The sequence below is a fragment of the Phalacrocorax carbo genome, chromosome Z (assembly GCF_963921805.1).
Source record: "Phalacrocorax carbo chromosome Z, bPhaCar2.1, whole genome shotgun sequence".
Taxonomy (NCBI): Eukaryota; Metazoa; Chordata; class Aves; order Suliformes; family Phalacrocoracidae; genus Phalacrocorax; species Phalacrocorax carbo.
The window spans coordinates 16453293-16468482 of NC_087548.1; the positions used below are offsets into that span (position 1 = coordinate 16453293).

The following is a 15190-nucleotide window of genomic DNA, read 5'->3' on the forward strand; positions in this document are numbered from 1 at the left end:
GCTACATCATCCAACACATGTGTTGTTTTTGTCTGGGGTTCAGAGCTTTGGTTACTATTAAAGAAGCAGAAAGAGAGAAGCAGGTCAGCTCCTTATCTCACTTGGAATGAACTTATGTGAATTGTATGAGAGTAAACAGGGAGTAAATCAATAATGTAATTAATGATATCACAAAAACCTTTTCTTTTTTTTAGGTTACAATGTCTTACTAGAACAGTTTGGTTTCCAGATAATTTGGTTTAAACAAAATATGTAACTGCTTTAACAAAAATTACTACAGGGGTTTTGTAAAGAAACACTTTTCTTGTTTGGAGCAGCAAGTGCTTTTAGTTATGGGAGATATAATGGGTTCTGGGAGAAGTATCACAGGTCTGTGTACTTCGATTGTGGCACATAAATTTCTCAAGCCCCCACATTATGTAATGGGAGATGGGTGCAAGACTCTCTTCCTCACTAACATCACTTTTGGAGATTTTTTTTTCAACTGAAATTGAATAGGGATCAAAGATATTTCTGTGTCCAAACTGATCCTGCATTACAGACCTGATGTAGAGCTCTCTGAAAGATAGTGACTCTAGATTTTTGGATCAGATTCTTGAAAGCAGTTTTTATCCAACCTATCCAAAAGCCTGTGAGCCACTTAAATCCCACTAATTTTTGCATCAGGCAAGGAGTCCAACATTGAAAGCCATAGGGGTGTCATTCCAAGCTGAGTATCCCCTTACTGATCTGATTCATTCAATGTTGACTCCTCTTAGCAAAGCTCCGCATGAACTTCAGAACATGGCTTTTTTAGCCCCCTGCTCATAATCTTCAAGAGCAGGCATTTTGGCTGTAAGCATCAACCTGTTCATAGGTGCAGGAGGTAGTGTTAACCTGTAAAGGCAGTTCTTGAATGCACACTCTTTGTTTCCCTTAAGTGAAAGGCAGTGAGGTGGATTTAGTCTCTTAGGTAGTTCATTGGACTGCATTATATGATTCTGGGTTTAAAAGAAATATAGGTATGATTATATGTGAAGTTGATCTGTGTATGGGGAAAAATACCAGAAAAAAGTCCAGGAATGGAAAATGTAATGTTAGCAGATTCTTCTATAAATGCTTAGTCATGTGTTCTGGTTGAAGACTGCTGCCATGAGCAGATTTGGAATGTTTTATTATGTATTAATTTGCAGGCATGGACACTTCAAATAACAGTGAACCACAGATCTTTCCAAATGAAAAAATTGTAGAGGAAGGCTCTGACATTACTCTTTGTTGCATTGGAAGAAAAGGTCGAATCATAAAGGAATTCTTTCTAGTCCCAGCTGTTCATGTTTTCAGTCACACAAACAGTCAAGTTGGACTTCTCACTGTGAAAAATGTGTCACATCAAGGGGTGCCTCACATCAGTGTGTACTGTCAAGAGTCTTGCAATGAAGAGCAATGCTATGCTCATTCAGTTTTCTTTGTGGGTAGTAAGTGAATGATTTCTTACGGTTCTATTTTTCCTGTTGTTATGAAGTCAAGAATGGCTGTGGGGAATGGGGGGAGAAAAAACCAAAAGCTTGCTGTAAATTGTCATCGTCCTGTTACATCCAGCTGAACTCTGTTTAATATCTGACTTCAGATCTGTACACTTGCATATACAAAGCATTAAAGAATAACATTAAATATGTTCAGATTAGTTTCATTAATTGATCCTAGGACAAGTGACTCATTTTTTAAATATACCTACTCATTTAGGAATTCAGCTTCATTGGTAAAATTCATGTGGTAAAAACTCAGCACAGTCCTTCTTTTGAAGGCTAGTAGCAATTTTTACAGATATAAAACAACACAGATTAAATTAATGAATGTAGGAATACAACAAAAAATAAAAACATACAGAAGTGTTTGGTTTGCAATTAATTTATGGTGTTATCCTGATTTTATCTGCAGGGTGGTCATTGAATAAGTATAATTGAAATAATATCTGTAGTAAACCAGACTTTGTACATATCCATTATTTCTAGTTTGTTAACCTAGTAAAATGTTGATGACTTTTGTCTTCACTGCTATGCTGTTGGTGTTTTTTTGTTGTTTGTTTTCTCTGACAAGAACAACCTGATACACCTAATGATTTTTCCTGCCAAACTCAAGACATGAGAATAGTAACGTGTACTTGGAGCAAAGGAGGAGAGACCTATCTTTATGGACATCGTTTACCAAAATACACATTGTTTGAAGAGTAAGTCTCCTCATTGTTATATTAACTCTGCCCTGTGCTGTACAGAACAGTCAAGTTCTTTCCTTTAAAATCTGTGGAAATGTTTTTTTATCCTTGTTGCAATTAGCTGCCTGCCTCTTTCCAGTTTACTGGTCAGCTTATTTAACAAAGTTTAAGCAGTGCATAACTGCTCTGAATTAGACTACCTATAACAAAGTTGTGGGTCCATCAGACCAGGTTCTGCTTGATAAAGCTTGTTCTAACCATTCTTTTGGGTTAATTTGTTTGGATAGCTTTAGTAGGTGTGAAGACACCTTGGCAATCAGGGTTTAGGTAACTTAAAAGTATCATGTAATTAATGGGTAACACACACAACAGATAACTAGGATTTAATCAGCTGGTAGGCTGAGCATTAGTGTGTTCACAATCCATTGACACTAATGCTGACTAGAACTGATGATTCCCTGCTAACCCTCCATTAGCATGATTAACCTCCCCAGTTCTTTTTTTTCGGGTTTTATAAATTTACATGCTGGTGTTTTTCCTTCTTGAGTCCTGGAGCTACTGAATCCTATCTCAAAAATCCTACTTCTGTCTATAGTTTCTATAATTTCAGCTTTTTTTTTTTTCTTTTTCATAAAATCTCTCTGAAGACTTTCGCACAGCTTTTTCTTGGCAGTCTGAGCCATGGTTACACAACTGCGGCATATCAGATCTGGCCCTGGACTCCTTGCTACAGAGGCATCTAAATGGAAAGGAGAGGGGCTTTATGGCAGGGCCTGCAGAGAAGGGGGAACTCATAAAACATGACAGATGCCTCATCTTCACAACAAACTTTCATCGAAAGATCTCAGCAGAAGGCAGATTATTGTTGTGTATACCGTTATGGTCTCTGCATCATTCACTTCCATTAAGACATTATGATGGTGATTTAAAAATGGAAGGTTAGAAGATGCACTTGAAGTTACTGCTTCATTTAAAAGCATAATGGTAGACATGTGAATGGCTTAATTCTCGGCAAATAAGTCCCTAGTTTAGAGTTTCCATGAGGAAATCACTAAAAGCACTTTATCTGTATCTTGAAAGGATAAAGTAAACTTAGACTTTGAAGAAAACTTTCTTCTAATTTTAGAATGCCTATATTCATCCTACTTCAGACTAGGGGAAAGAACTGGTTGGCTTCTTATAGTCCCCCTCAACCTTATTTTTTATGAGGCTTTATTGTAGTTGGCCATCAAAAATTTCTACATCTATGTCAATTGTACTTTATGGAAAAATGTAATTTGCTCTTTTTTCCCCTCTTCTCCCCCCTCTTCTTTGACAGGTTTTCCCAAAAAATGGTTCCATGCACAGTAAGTTGTTCTGAGCAGTGCTCGTGTTCTTGGAATATAGGCCAGCAGAGGATATATAATATCACAGTGACTGTGGAAAACCCACTGGGAAAGAAAACTGCCATGGATGTTTTTGATGTAACTCACAGAAGTAAGGTCTTTTCTATGTCTTTGTTGAGAGTTTTTGTTGCAGGCCTTGTCCTCCTTTTGATCTTAATACTTGAGTGCCCCAGTTTAAAGTATGGAAGTCCTTGATTTTTACCTTCACAGTTGGTATTAGTTATCTGTCCCAGTGCTATAGTTATCTGCTGTCTCTTCAGTTTCAGCTTTGCAAAGTTGTATTAATGGCATAAAACTGCTCCACTCTAAAGGTCAGATTTGGTCATTGAAATGACCCCTTAACGTTTCAAAATCTGCTGCTTTGCTGAAGCTGGTTCCCGTATAGGAAGCAACATGATACAAGGATATAAAATGGGGCATTCAACAAAAAGGTTGTAGGTTACTTGGGAATTCAGTCCTTTCTCCAAAATATTATTGCTGATGTTACTGTCTTTCCAAAATAAAATAGAAATGCACATTTTGAAAAGTGGGTAAATAAAACTATTAACACCACTCCAAATGAGATGTGATACAGGAAGAGTAGTTCATCATCAGTGAAATAAAACAGGTTATTCTGTGAGCAGTAACTGATGGCTGTGGTTCCTTCTTCCCTATTAGTTGTGTCCTTTATCACAGTGTGCCCCAGGTCCCGTAAGTTCCTACCTACTCCTGCCTCAAAACACCTGGGTATTTCCTGTGTCTCCAACAGTATTTCCAGTTCTCCGTGTGCCCTCTAGCCCCACCACATCCTGTTCCCAAGGTCCTGTGACCACCTTACCTGTTTGAAGAAGCAAGAGATAATATGTGCTTCACATATTTCTGAAGCTGACAGGCTGATGGACAGGGAGGCTGCTGGTGTAACTGCTGCGTTCTGGCAGCGCCTCCTTCCTCAGAGGCACCGATTACAGTTTTGCTAGACATGCTTTTTCATATGACTTGTAGGAGCATATGTTAAATGTCTGTCTCTGTTAAATTTGTCCCAGAGAGGCATGAGAGATCAAAAAGTTGATTATTTGATTGTTTGGTGGTGGAAGAAACAGAGCAGGAAGAAAGTGGAGGAGTAAACTGACAGGTTGTAGTGAGATGACACAATATTATAAATGAAGTTTCATGGGAAATGAGGCTAAAGTAGGTTACATTCAATGTGCCAAGTACAGTGAAGTTTTACTACAATTTTCTTTTTCCAGTTCTAGTGATCGTTACAATTTAAAGAAATGATACATAATATTTATGACAAGTTAACCTTTTAAATAGTGATTGCTGTAAAGTCCTTTATGTTTTCTCTGATCCTGGACATACCTGAGATAGAATTTTCCTTCCTTTAATGGATGTTAGCAAGTAAAGGACAGTTGAAGTCCATCATTTCCAATTCTGCTTGTGGAGCTGGGACCTTCTGTATCAAAAACACTCCTTTGAGTCTGGAAGTCTTCAAATTGTAACTCATGGTTCATGAAGTTCTAGGATAATGGCCAAAGCTGTGAACATACCACTCACTTGCACTGCCATGTCTTTATTCCTTACAATTGGACTGATAGTATGGGAGAGTTTGAGTTCTGCTGCTCTTGCTTAACACTGCTTATGTAGCAGTAATGATCTCAGAAATCTTTTGGAAGTAGCAGCATTGGTACTGTTTAGCAGAGAGTAGCTACTGGCAGGAGTTAATGTGAGAGTTGTGAATAAAATTTTTGGTGAAGAAGCTGGATTCTGGGGTGTAGAAATGTGGCAATCGTTACTCACTGTGCTACATCAGGATCCTCCACCAGGCCCTGAATTAGAGAATTTTACTGCATTTGCAATAAAAGCCTCTGACTCTTTCTTTTGTTCTTGCTGTTCTAAAATATTTCCAAGTCAGTACAAGGGGTTTTTTTAAAATCATGTGTAACAATTACTTACATTTACATTCTGAAATTAATGTTTTACTAATTTATATCTTCTTCAAGCCCAGGTCGGATGGTGCTTTGAGCAGCCTGGTCTAGTGGAAGGTGGCCCTGCCCATGGCAGGGAGGTTGGAACTAGATGATCTTTGAGGTCCTTTCCAACCCAAACCATTCTATGATTCTATGATTCTCCTAGACTGGCAGAAATATCTGTATTTCTGATTTGCTTTTACTACTCAGCTAAAATACCTTAAAATACTTTTGCATATATTTTATGTTTTACAAGAGCTAACTCAGATTTTCCATTGGCAGTTTATCCTGCTGCACCTTTCCAGCTGTGGGAAGAATGCACAGATACAGAAATCACATTATATTGGAAACATCGAAACAAAGGAATTGAACTCTTTTGTCAGACTGAAGTGCTCCAACCCAATGGGAAAGTAGAACTGGTATGAAACCTGAATTTCATACACAAAAACATAGTGAGCATCTTTTTGACATGAGATTAAAAAATAAGTCCCCATCAGTATGAATACACTATAAATCTTTGAGCATGTTGATGTGTCTGCTGGATTTGTTTGCTCCCAAGCTCTACACTGATGATGTAGGTCATGTGGGCAGCCATTGCTGGCACGAATTCATACTCCCAACCCTTCCTATACTGATGGCTGAAGTGTACAGTGTGACTGGTCTGCATATGTGGCTCTGTCCTCTGCTGGATGGCTTCTGAGACTTGCTGAAGTAAATTAAAATACTTATGGGTCTTATCAATACTGTTAGCTATTCCTATTTTGATTTGTCATGTTTTAATACTCATAATCTTACGCACAAATGGTGAGAGGTGTATTGAGAGCCTTTTTTATATTAGTCCAGAAGGCTTCTGCATACTGTTGACTGTACTTGATGGTAGTATGTCTGGTTTCTAGTCAGGGAATCCTGAAACAGTTTTTCTTCCCATCCTCTTCCATCTCCTTGAAGATTATTTGAGTAGACTCCTTGTCTTGTTCTGCCTCTTTCACAAACGGTGAGGCTGACTAACTCTTTGCATGCACACTATAGTTTCTCTGTAGCCCTTTTCTTATGAAGGCACCACGCCTGTAGCATATTAAAAAGCATTTTGAAGGTCAGGGTCAAGCTGCATTCTGTCTTAAGTATTGCTCAAGAGCTGTTAGATCAAATGGCTGCACAGTTGACCACTGCAGGAGGCAGTTCAGAGGAGATGTTTAAAAGCATGCTACTTTTTGCCTATTACCAGAATTCACCCTGTCTCTTAGCACAGAGTGGGAGAAAGGTTGGGGAAAAATATGCACAGATCTGGAACAGCATCCTACTTACATGAACTGAGTAAGAGATCCAGACTGTAAGGAAAAGATCTCAGTAAATTCCTTCCTTGATGTAAAGAGTAGTCAGTTGACAGGTTGTGAGTGATTCCTACTCAGACTTTTATACAACAGCAGCTTGCAGACCTGCTTTTGGATCTCCCAGTCTTTTGATCTTGTGCATATCTTTTCTTTCTTTCTTTCTTTTTTTTTTTTTTTTTTGGACTGTTGTTCCATGATTATATTTTCCAAGTCAAGCTTAACTAGCTTTCATAGAATCTAGGGGAAGAACTGGTTTTTTCAGACAAAAACCTCTTGCTAACAAAGCTGAACTGAGTTCTGATTGTTCTGTTTTTGGTCTTTCAGCATAATAGTTCAGACACGCATCTCCATTATGCCAGCATCACCCTGGGTGGACTGCAGCCCTACACCGAATACACAGTTAGGGTACGCTGTGGCGCAGCTAAGCATTTCTGGAGGTGGAGTGAATGGAGCGAAGCCCTGACCATCAGAACAAAGGAAGCAAGTATGACTAGCCTATTGAGAAGGGAAGCCTGAAGCATGTTCTTTGCTTGCCACCTCTGTTTGCTATTTGTTGCTACCTATCTGCTGTGTAGCTAAAGCAGATGCCTGTTACATGCATGAAAGTAGAAATGGGCTAAGGGAACTTTAAGAAGGTGGCCTCTTAACTCTTATCCTACCTGCCAGGCTCTGCCATTTCAACCAGTGGATGCAGTGGGAAATCCAGATGAGTGGGAGGATGGACAGACATAGTTACAGTGGTCTGTGAGGGCTGGAGGAATGGTGCAGAGGTGGCAATAAACACCTGAGAACTGCAAGCAAAGGAAGATTTTCTAGAGAAATGAACCAGACATTCATTCAGAAAAAAAGAATGAAGGGAGAAAGAAGTTAAAGGATAATGTTTTGACATGACCTGGGAGTGATGGAGAAAAAGGGCTTTTGGTAGCAGAATTTCTTCAACTGGGAGGAAGCAATTAAATGTTTGTTCCTTTCTGCACCTAGAGCATCTTTGTTTTGCTATATTTATTGCAGCTCCATCAGGGAAACTGGACATTTGGAGGGAAATTACACCAGTTCTGGGGGGCCGGAATGTGACCTTGTTCTGGAAGGTAAGACAAAGGTACAGAAATTGGAACAAAACCTTTCATAAGGGGGTTGGAAGCTTCTCCTATGAACTTTGCCAAGTTTGTGGGCACTTAACAGCAATTCAGTATGAAAATGTCTTTTAAGAATCTAAGACAATTATGTATAATGTATTTCAGAATGTATGTAGCTGTATGATGGTGTGCTGTCCTGGCGTTTCAGACATATACTTCTGTTTTTCTAAGTATCGTAACAAGACAAATGCTCTTACTAAGATTTCTGCATTTCTATTTCAACCAGTGTATGTATCTGTGTATGGAAACAATTGTTTCTATTCTTACAGAAATAATATATCCAATTAATTATTTAAAGTTCTAAATGCTCTTTTCATATTTTTTTTTGCAAAATTCAATAAGTAATTGGTGTCTACCCCCATAACTTTTTCCCCAGCAAGCACCAAGTTTTCGAGCAAATGGAAAAAGTGTTTCATATGAAGTAACCTGGGAAAAAGTAGAAGGTGGCTCTAAGCGTGAAAGTATCTCCTTTTCACCAGTCCACAACAGCACAAGGATTTCCATTGATAACGATTCCTACAGAATCAGTATCATGGCAAAGAACAATGTTAATTATTCACTTCCTTCAGTAATGATCATCCCTAGAGCTACAGGTAACAGTAGGAGTATTTTCAATTAGATTTCCATTATGAGAATTTTGTTTCTATTTAATTTAAGTAAAGTGATAATTTATCATTTTGGGGGAACAAATTAACCTGGCCTGGTAACTCACATCACTGATATCTGGAAATTATTACTGTATTTTTGCCTACAGGGTTATAACTGTATGTATGTTAAGCTTAAGTGCCTTGAACCATCCCTTACAAGGGAAAGTCTGTTTTGCACAGAGTCTCTGCAGAGCAAAACACATTTAGCCTTAAATTAGGGCCTCAGACCTGCGGCAGGTGCTGTGAAGGTGCAGCTAGTACCTCACAGGGAACTCCTGTGTGTGATTAGCCTCTTGTGACTTCCTGTGTTTGACTCCAGGTTTCTGCAGCTGAGTCCTTTTTATGAATTTATAGTAATAATTACTGGATGTTTTTTGAGTTGTCAGCTTTCAGCATACAAAGAGATCAGCTTTCAGCACATGGAAGATCCCATACCTCTGATAATGAAGGAACGCAACTATTTTATTATTGTTTTAACAGCTTAGCATAGCAACTATATTGATCTTCATTTATGGATCTGAGGTCTCATGCCGGAAAATGATAGAGATTCTGTTTTGTTCATTCCTAGGCACTGAAGAGCTTAAAGAAGAACAGGTCAATGGTACAGATGATGGCATTTTTATTTCCTGGGAGCCCAGACATACATATGACAGTTATATTATCGAGTGGTGTAAAGTTCCGATGTTGCAGCCATGTGATTTGCAGTGGAAGAGATTTGGACCCAACATTTCCAGTGCTCTGATCAACTCAGGTGAAAGTCAAACAATTTTTCTTTCTGATGTATGTGCAGCAGTCTTTCCTGATGTGGGCATAAACTGAATTTAGGAAACAAATCCTATGGAATATTGAAGTCTGTGCAGTGCAGGTGTAATTCTTCAAAGGCATGTGGCATCATGTTTTGCCTAGCAAATGAATTGAAACTACAGATGTGCCAGCACCATTAAGCCTTGGAGGTCAGCATAGTATTGTAGGAAAAAACTTTTCTGAGTAGCTTGTAGTAACATCTTGAAGGAGGATGGTGACGTTAATGAAGTTAAAAATCTTTTAGCAGGAGAGATGCAAAATGGAATTCTGCCTTATCTATAACATGGGTCAGAAGTTTGGACTCAGGCTGTTTAAAGACCCACTGTCCACTGAGAGATTTAGTGCTGTTAGGGTGCCACAAATAACATGTCTCGGCACCAGTCCTTGCTTAGGACCAGTGACCAGTTGTATGATTTTTGTCCCAGTGGTGGACATTAGACTTAAATCCTTTCTGGCTCTGTGAAATTTGCTCTGATACACTTCCACAGCTGCAAGAATATAGCCTTCTTAGAGTCTCTCAAGCCAAGAGTTCACTTTGGAATGAAACATGTCTGAACAAAATGTGACTGAATGCATTTCAATATGCAGTAATAGAACTGCACTTCAATTCACACAAACACATGGGAGCCTGCGTTCTTACTGAAGGAGAGCGTGGTAACACATGGAAAAAATGTTGTCCGATTCTTCAGTGGGTGACACTTGGTTAATCCGAATGGGAGTGGATGTCAGTGAGGATAAAGTGGAATCCTGATGCATGGGTATGTGTCTACATTAAATGGCCCAAAACACAACCTTTGCCTGTACCAGGAATGGAAATGAAATTATCTTGCTCTTTGATGCATTTGGAGTCTATTGTGCAGTCATCTTGAATACTTTAGGGCAACAAAAATATATTAAAACCCATCTTTGTTTGTCTCTTTCAGACAGTAGTGTTCAGTTCACATTATGCACACTAAGAATTGGTTTACCCTGTGTCTCCTTCAGTTGCTTTAATAGCACAATAGCATACAAAGATGATTTCTAATGGATAATAGACCTCTGTAGAAAGCAGTTAAGTAAAATCAAAACCAAAAGACAAACCATAGCCTATTTTTGTAATCATTTCCACTATTTTCTAGCTGCTTTTGTTCCGGGGGTGAGATACAACTTCCACGTCTATGGATCTGTTGCTAATAGAGCCTCCTTACTGGAGAAGAAGACTGGTTATCTCAGGGAGCTACGTAAGTTGGCAACATATTTAGGGCTTGTGTATTTGCTAAATTCATCTGTCACAAACAGAAGAATGCCACAGCCTTCCTCCTGCAACTAGCTAAAAAGGTATTTTTCTGTGTTGTTTCTGTATCATTGGTGAAGCATTTAAAAGTTGTACAACAATGTACACGGCCCTACATCAGGGATGTTTGACTAGTGCAGTGACCAGGTAGAGTCCATGTTAATTAGAAGACCTAACTAAAGCTGTGATTAGCAGTCAGGGCTTTGTGTATAACGTGGGCTGTGTGAAGGCTCTGTGAAGTTGATAGTTTTTGTGGAGTTCTTTGGCTTTGTTCGGCTTTTAAATACCAATGAGATATGAACAGAAACACCACGTGGGAATTTAGACATTTTTCAAGTGAGATGATGAACACTTGTGAAGAATAATGGCATGTTTAACTTGAATTTCCTTTCTTTCAGCTCCTCTGCTTGACCCTATTGTGGAAAAAGTTGAACTCACTTTGAATGCGGTAACACTGTCTTGGGATTCTTATCCCACAGATGAGTCACAACCTGGTTTTGTAAGAGGCTACCATGTTTATGTGTCGCCTATACAAGAAGACTGCCTTTTGAAAGGATCCAAAAAACATGTTCTTCCAGGTAACTGAGCTCTGGGATTTAGGAAGTGCTGTCCCTGAGACAGGTGAAAGACTTGGTGCTGATATTGCAGCCCCTTAGAAAGCGCACATTAGGCGGGCAATTGGCTTATTAGGCAATATATAGATTTCAACACCTGCTGCTTTTGATTCCTCTCTAATGCTTGAGGTGCTAATGGGCAGAAGTGGGTCCTGGCTTTACACAGCTTTACAGCCCCTGTCCTGTTGTCTGTAGCTCCTTTAAACTCCAGCGTGAGCTCCAGAAAAGATTCTTGCAGTACTGTGGGAGGAGTCAGGTTTCTGCCTCTTGTGATCTGAGTTCTGGAAGAATTTTGAAAACATCTGTTTGTGGTCTATTTGGATGGGAGTCATAGGAAGCATGTTAGTTTTGCAAGGATTTGGGGTATTTTAGAAACAGATGGGATACAATTTATTTCCTTCAGAATTGGAGTATTGTGTAAGTTCCCCATTTGAATTCTTTTATAGTGAAAGTATTTGTGGCTGTGCTCTACAGTGGAGTTTGTTCAGCAAAACCGAGCTGTGGGGTGGCACAAAGCCATGTTTAAACTTTCATATCTGATTTTCCTGCTCCATACTCAAAACTGCTCCAGATGATTTTGCTCCATTATAATTTTCAGGTGTTTCTAACACATACAAGGATATACATTTTTTTTTTTCCCTTGCCTCTTCTTCCAGCTGGGTCACATCCTGTATCAGATCATTCTGCTGATTACACTATTACCAGGCTGAAAACCTTAATTAGAACTGAAGGAGGCTTATGTAGGAGTTCCTGTCAGAACTAAACTAACCATAGAAGCACCATAATTCTGCAAGTAATCCCAGTTAGACTTTAAAATGTTTAAATAAATACCTATAAATATCTAAAGGGTGGGTGTCAGGACGATGGGACTGGACTCTTTTCAGTGGTGCCCAACGACAGGACACGGGGCAATGGGCACAAGTTGGAACACAGGAAGCTCCAGCTAAACATGAGAAAATATCTCCATTCCTGTGCGGGTGCCAGAGCAGTGGCACAGGCTGCCCAGGGAGGCTGTGGAGTCCCTTCCCTGGAGACATTCAAAACCCGCTTGGACGTGTTCCTGTGCCCCCTGCTCTGGGTGTGCCTGCTCAAGCAGGGGGGTTGGACGAGATGATCTCTAGAGGTCCCTTCCAACCCCTGCCATTCTGTGAAATCGAAGATTTCCTGCTCCCCAGTTTGAGCTAGCAGACAAGGGGTGTGGCTGGGAACAGGAGGAATAAGTGAACCCTTTTCTCCTTGCGGTCTGGGAATTGCACAATAGAGAGGCAAAAGAGGAGTTTTTCTGGCAGAGATTTCTTGCTTTCAATTATTTTCAAAGAACTTGACCTAAGCTCAAGGGCTACACGATTCTGGTGAAAAAGGAAATGGCAAAATCCAATAATTCTGGTTAAAAAGCTCTAGTAAAAGGAAATTAAAATAAACAGTTGCAGCTTTTAACACCAAGTTGTTAGGTGGTCTGCCAGAGGGTGGGCAATGCTGTGGACATTCCAGTTAGAAGGGATGTGAGTTCAGCCCAGTGGCAATGAGTCAAGATGCATCATCCTTCTCAGAAGAAAGTATGCAAATTACAAAGAAGGCGGGTTGCAAATGTTCTGTTATTTCAGTGATCTAGCAGTCTCAATTAAGCTGATTTTTAACATTTTGAGGACACCTTTCAATTCTTAGAGGGGGTTTATAAAGGTGGAGAGAGACTTTTTACAAAGGCCTGTAGTGACATGACAAGGGGTAGCCATTTTAAATTGAAAGACGGTAGATTGAGATTAGAGATAAGGAAGAAATTTTTTTACTGTGGGGATGGTGAGGTACTGGAACAGGTTGCCCAGAGAAACTGTGGATGCCCCATCCCTGGAAGGGTTCGAGGCCAGGTTGGATGAGGCTTTGAGCAGCCTGGTCTAGTGGAAGGTGTCCCTGCCCACGGCAGGGGGGTTGGAACTAGATGGTCTTTCAGGTCCTTTCCAACCCAAACCATCTGTGGTTCTGTGATTCTATCTTATCTGTTTCATTTTAGATGATTCAGTGCTATGTAAATACACAATTGAAGACCCAGAAGAAAAGAGATACACCGTCAAACACCTGTTGTCAAACACAAAATACAAACTAGCAGTTAAAGCATACACAGGTGGAGGAGAGACTCCCATTGTTAACTTCATATACATAGATACACCATTTAACTGTGAGTATTGGCTGTGGAAAAACTCTCTTCTAGCAGAAAGATGGGATGATTTAAAGGGTTAGACTAATATTCCTTTCTCAAGGGAGAACATTTAATTCAATGTTACACACACTGGAGAAAGGATCCAACTGAGAAACGAAATGTGCATACCAACATGGCATTTTGATGCTTTTAAGTAGCTATGTGTTTTTTATTTTAGAATGAAAATAATTTTACATCCTTATTTAAGTCTTACTTCTTTCTGGGAAATAGCTTAATATATGCACATTTGCATGACTAGTGAGTCCTGTTTGCTAGAATGCGTTGTAGAATTGCATTTGGATTTAACTAGTTTTCTAATATGGGAAGAACTACAGACCTCTGTGCAAATGGGTAATTTCTGTATGGACTCTTGAACTTCTAATGTTGATTCTTATTCTCATCAGTCTTTAAATCCATTGGCAAGTTAACTCCTTCATAAGTCAGTAAGAAGGGGTTGCTGGTTTGAGCATTGTAGTTTGCTAACTGGGCAGATTTGATCATCAAAGCAGAACAGGAAATCGCTTGCCTTAGTTCTGTTCCCTTGAAAATACCACTCAGCAGTTGTGAAACTTTCAATGCAAATTGGAGGTGCTTGAAAAATGTTGGGACTGGAGATGAAGGGGGAGGAGTAGGAAGGGGTGAAGCATTGGTTCATGTAAGGAGACTCATGTTTTAGACTAACTAGCAGAACAATGTCTAAACCCTCATGCTACCCTCACAGAGGCAATTCTGCCTCTTACACTTGTGTTCCAGCTCCCACTAGCCAGCATTCTCTTGTGCAGGCACAGACATTTGTACAGCCATGCAGAGAAACAAAATTGAGGCTTCATTAACCCAGAAAAGATAAAAGGAGAATGTAACATGTGCCCCTTCCCTGCTGTTCTGTGTGGTGGGGACACAGAAACTCGCTGGCACAGGGCAAAATGGCACTGGCCAGGGCTGAGGGAGAGCGAGTACTAATTAGTGCTCCCCCTTGGCCTTGTTATAGCCTCAACTGTTTGCGAAAAAATGTAGCCCAAGGCTGTGCCTTCCAACTAGAAGTAAATGCTGAGATTCTTGTGTCAGCATAAATCCTTGGAGGGCATGAACACTTGTGTAGTGTCCCTCTCACTGTAGTCCATCCTTACTGGAGGTACAGATGTTCTGTCGAAGTCTCATGGTAAAAATCTGTTGTCTTTGGGGATCTGAGAGAAAATGTAAAACAAATAGTTAAGTAAGGTTATCATTGTCTTAACTTTGGGAAATTTGCTGTGGTAGTTAAGGTGCCAGTATGAGGGCAAATGAAAAACAATCTAGTAATAATTCAATTTTGGTAAAGGAAATGAAGGTCCAAAGACTTACAGCTACATCCCAGAGCTTCCAGCAAAACTGTCTTGCAACCATAGACTACACAGATTTACTGCTGAGTTGGTGGCAGGTGTCCCACATAGGCCTGATGTTATTTTCATACCAGAAGCTCAGGCTGTATTGACTTTAATGGGTGAGGAGTTGAAAACAAATTTTTAAAGTATTTTTCTTTCACAGCAAACTTAATGTACCTTCTAGTCCTTCTAGTGATAGTACCAGCAGTAATAGCAGCTATATGCCACTGGAAGATGAAATGGTAAGTTATAATCTATTTTTCTGTTGTAGACAGAGAACATAACTAGCGTAATTCACAAGCCACAGC

The 15190-nt window shown here is 39.7% G+C and overlaps 1 protein-coding gene across 1 annotated transcript in view; it reads left to right on the plus strand.

Annotated features, from left to right (window-relative positions):
- LOC104044037 (oncostatin-M-specific receptor subunit beta) overlaps positions 1-15190 on the plus strand; it is a 33818-nt gene that overhangs the window by 14763 nt on the left and 3865 nt on the right. The window contains exons 5-16 of the mRNA XM_064439386.1: positions 1173-1454; positions 2077-2206; positions 3510-3667; positions 5805-5941; positions 7178-7337; positions 7865-7941; positions 8366-8582; positions 9205-9387; positions 10559-10660; positions 11112-11291; positions 13336-13500; positions 15046-15124. Coding sequence (XP_064295456.1) covers positions 1173-1454; positions 2077-2206; positions 3510-3667; positions 5805-5941; positions 7178-7337; positions 7865-7941; positions 8366-8582; positions 9205-9387; positions 10559-10660; positions 11112-11291; positions 13336-13500; positions 15046-15124 — 1870 coding nt within the window. The remainder of the gene's footprint in view (positions 1-1172; positions 1455-2076; positions 2207-3509; positions 3668-5804; positions 5942-7177; positions 7338-7864; positions 7942-8365; positions 8583-9204; positions 9388-10558; positions 10661-11111; positions 11292-13335; positions 13501-15045; positions 15125-15190) is intronic.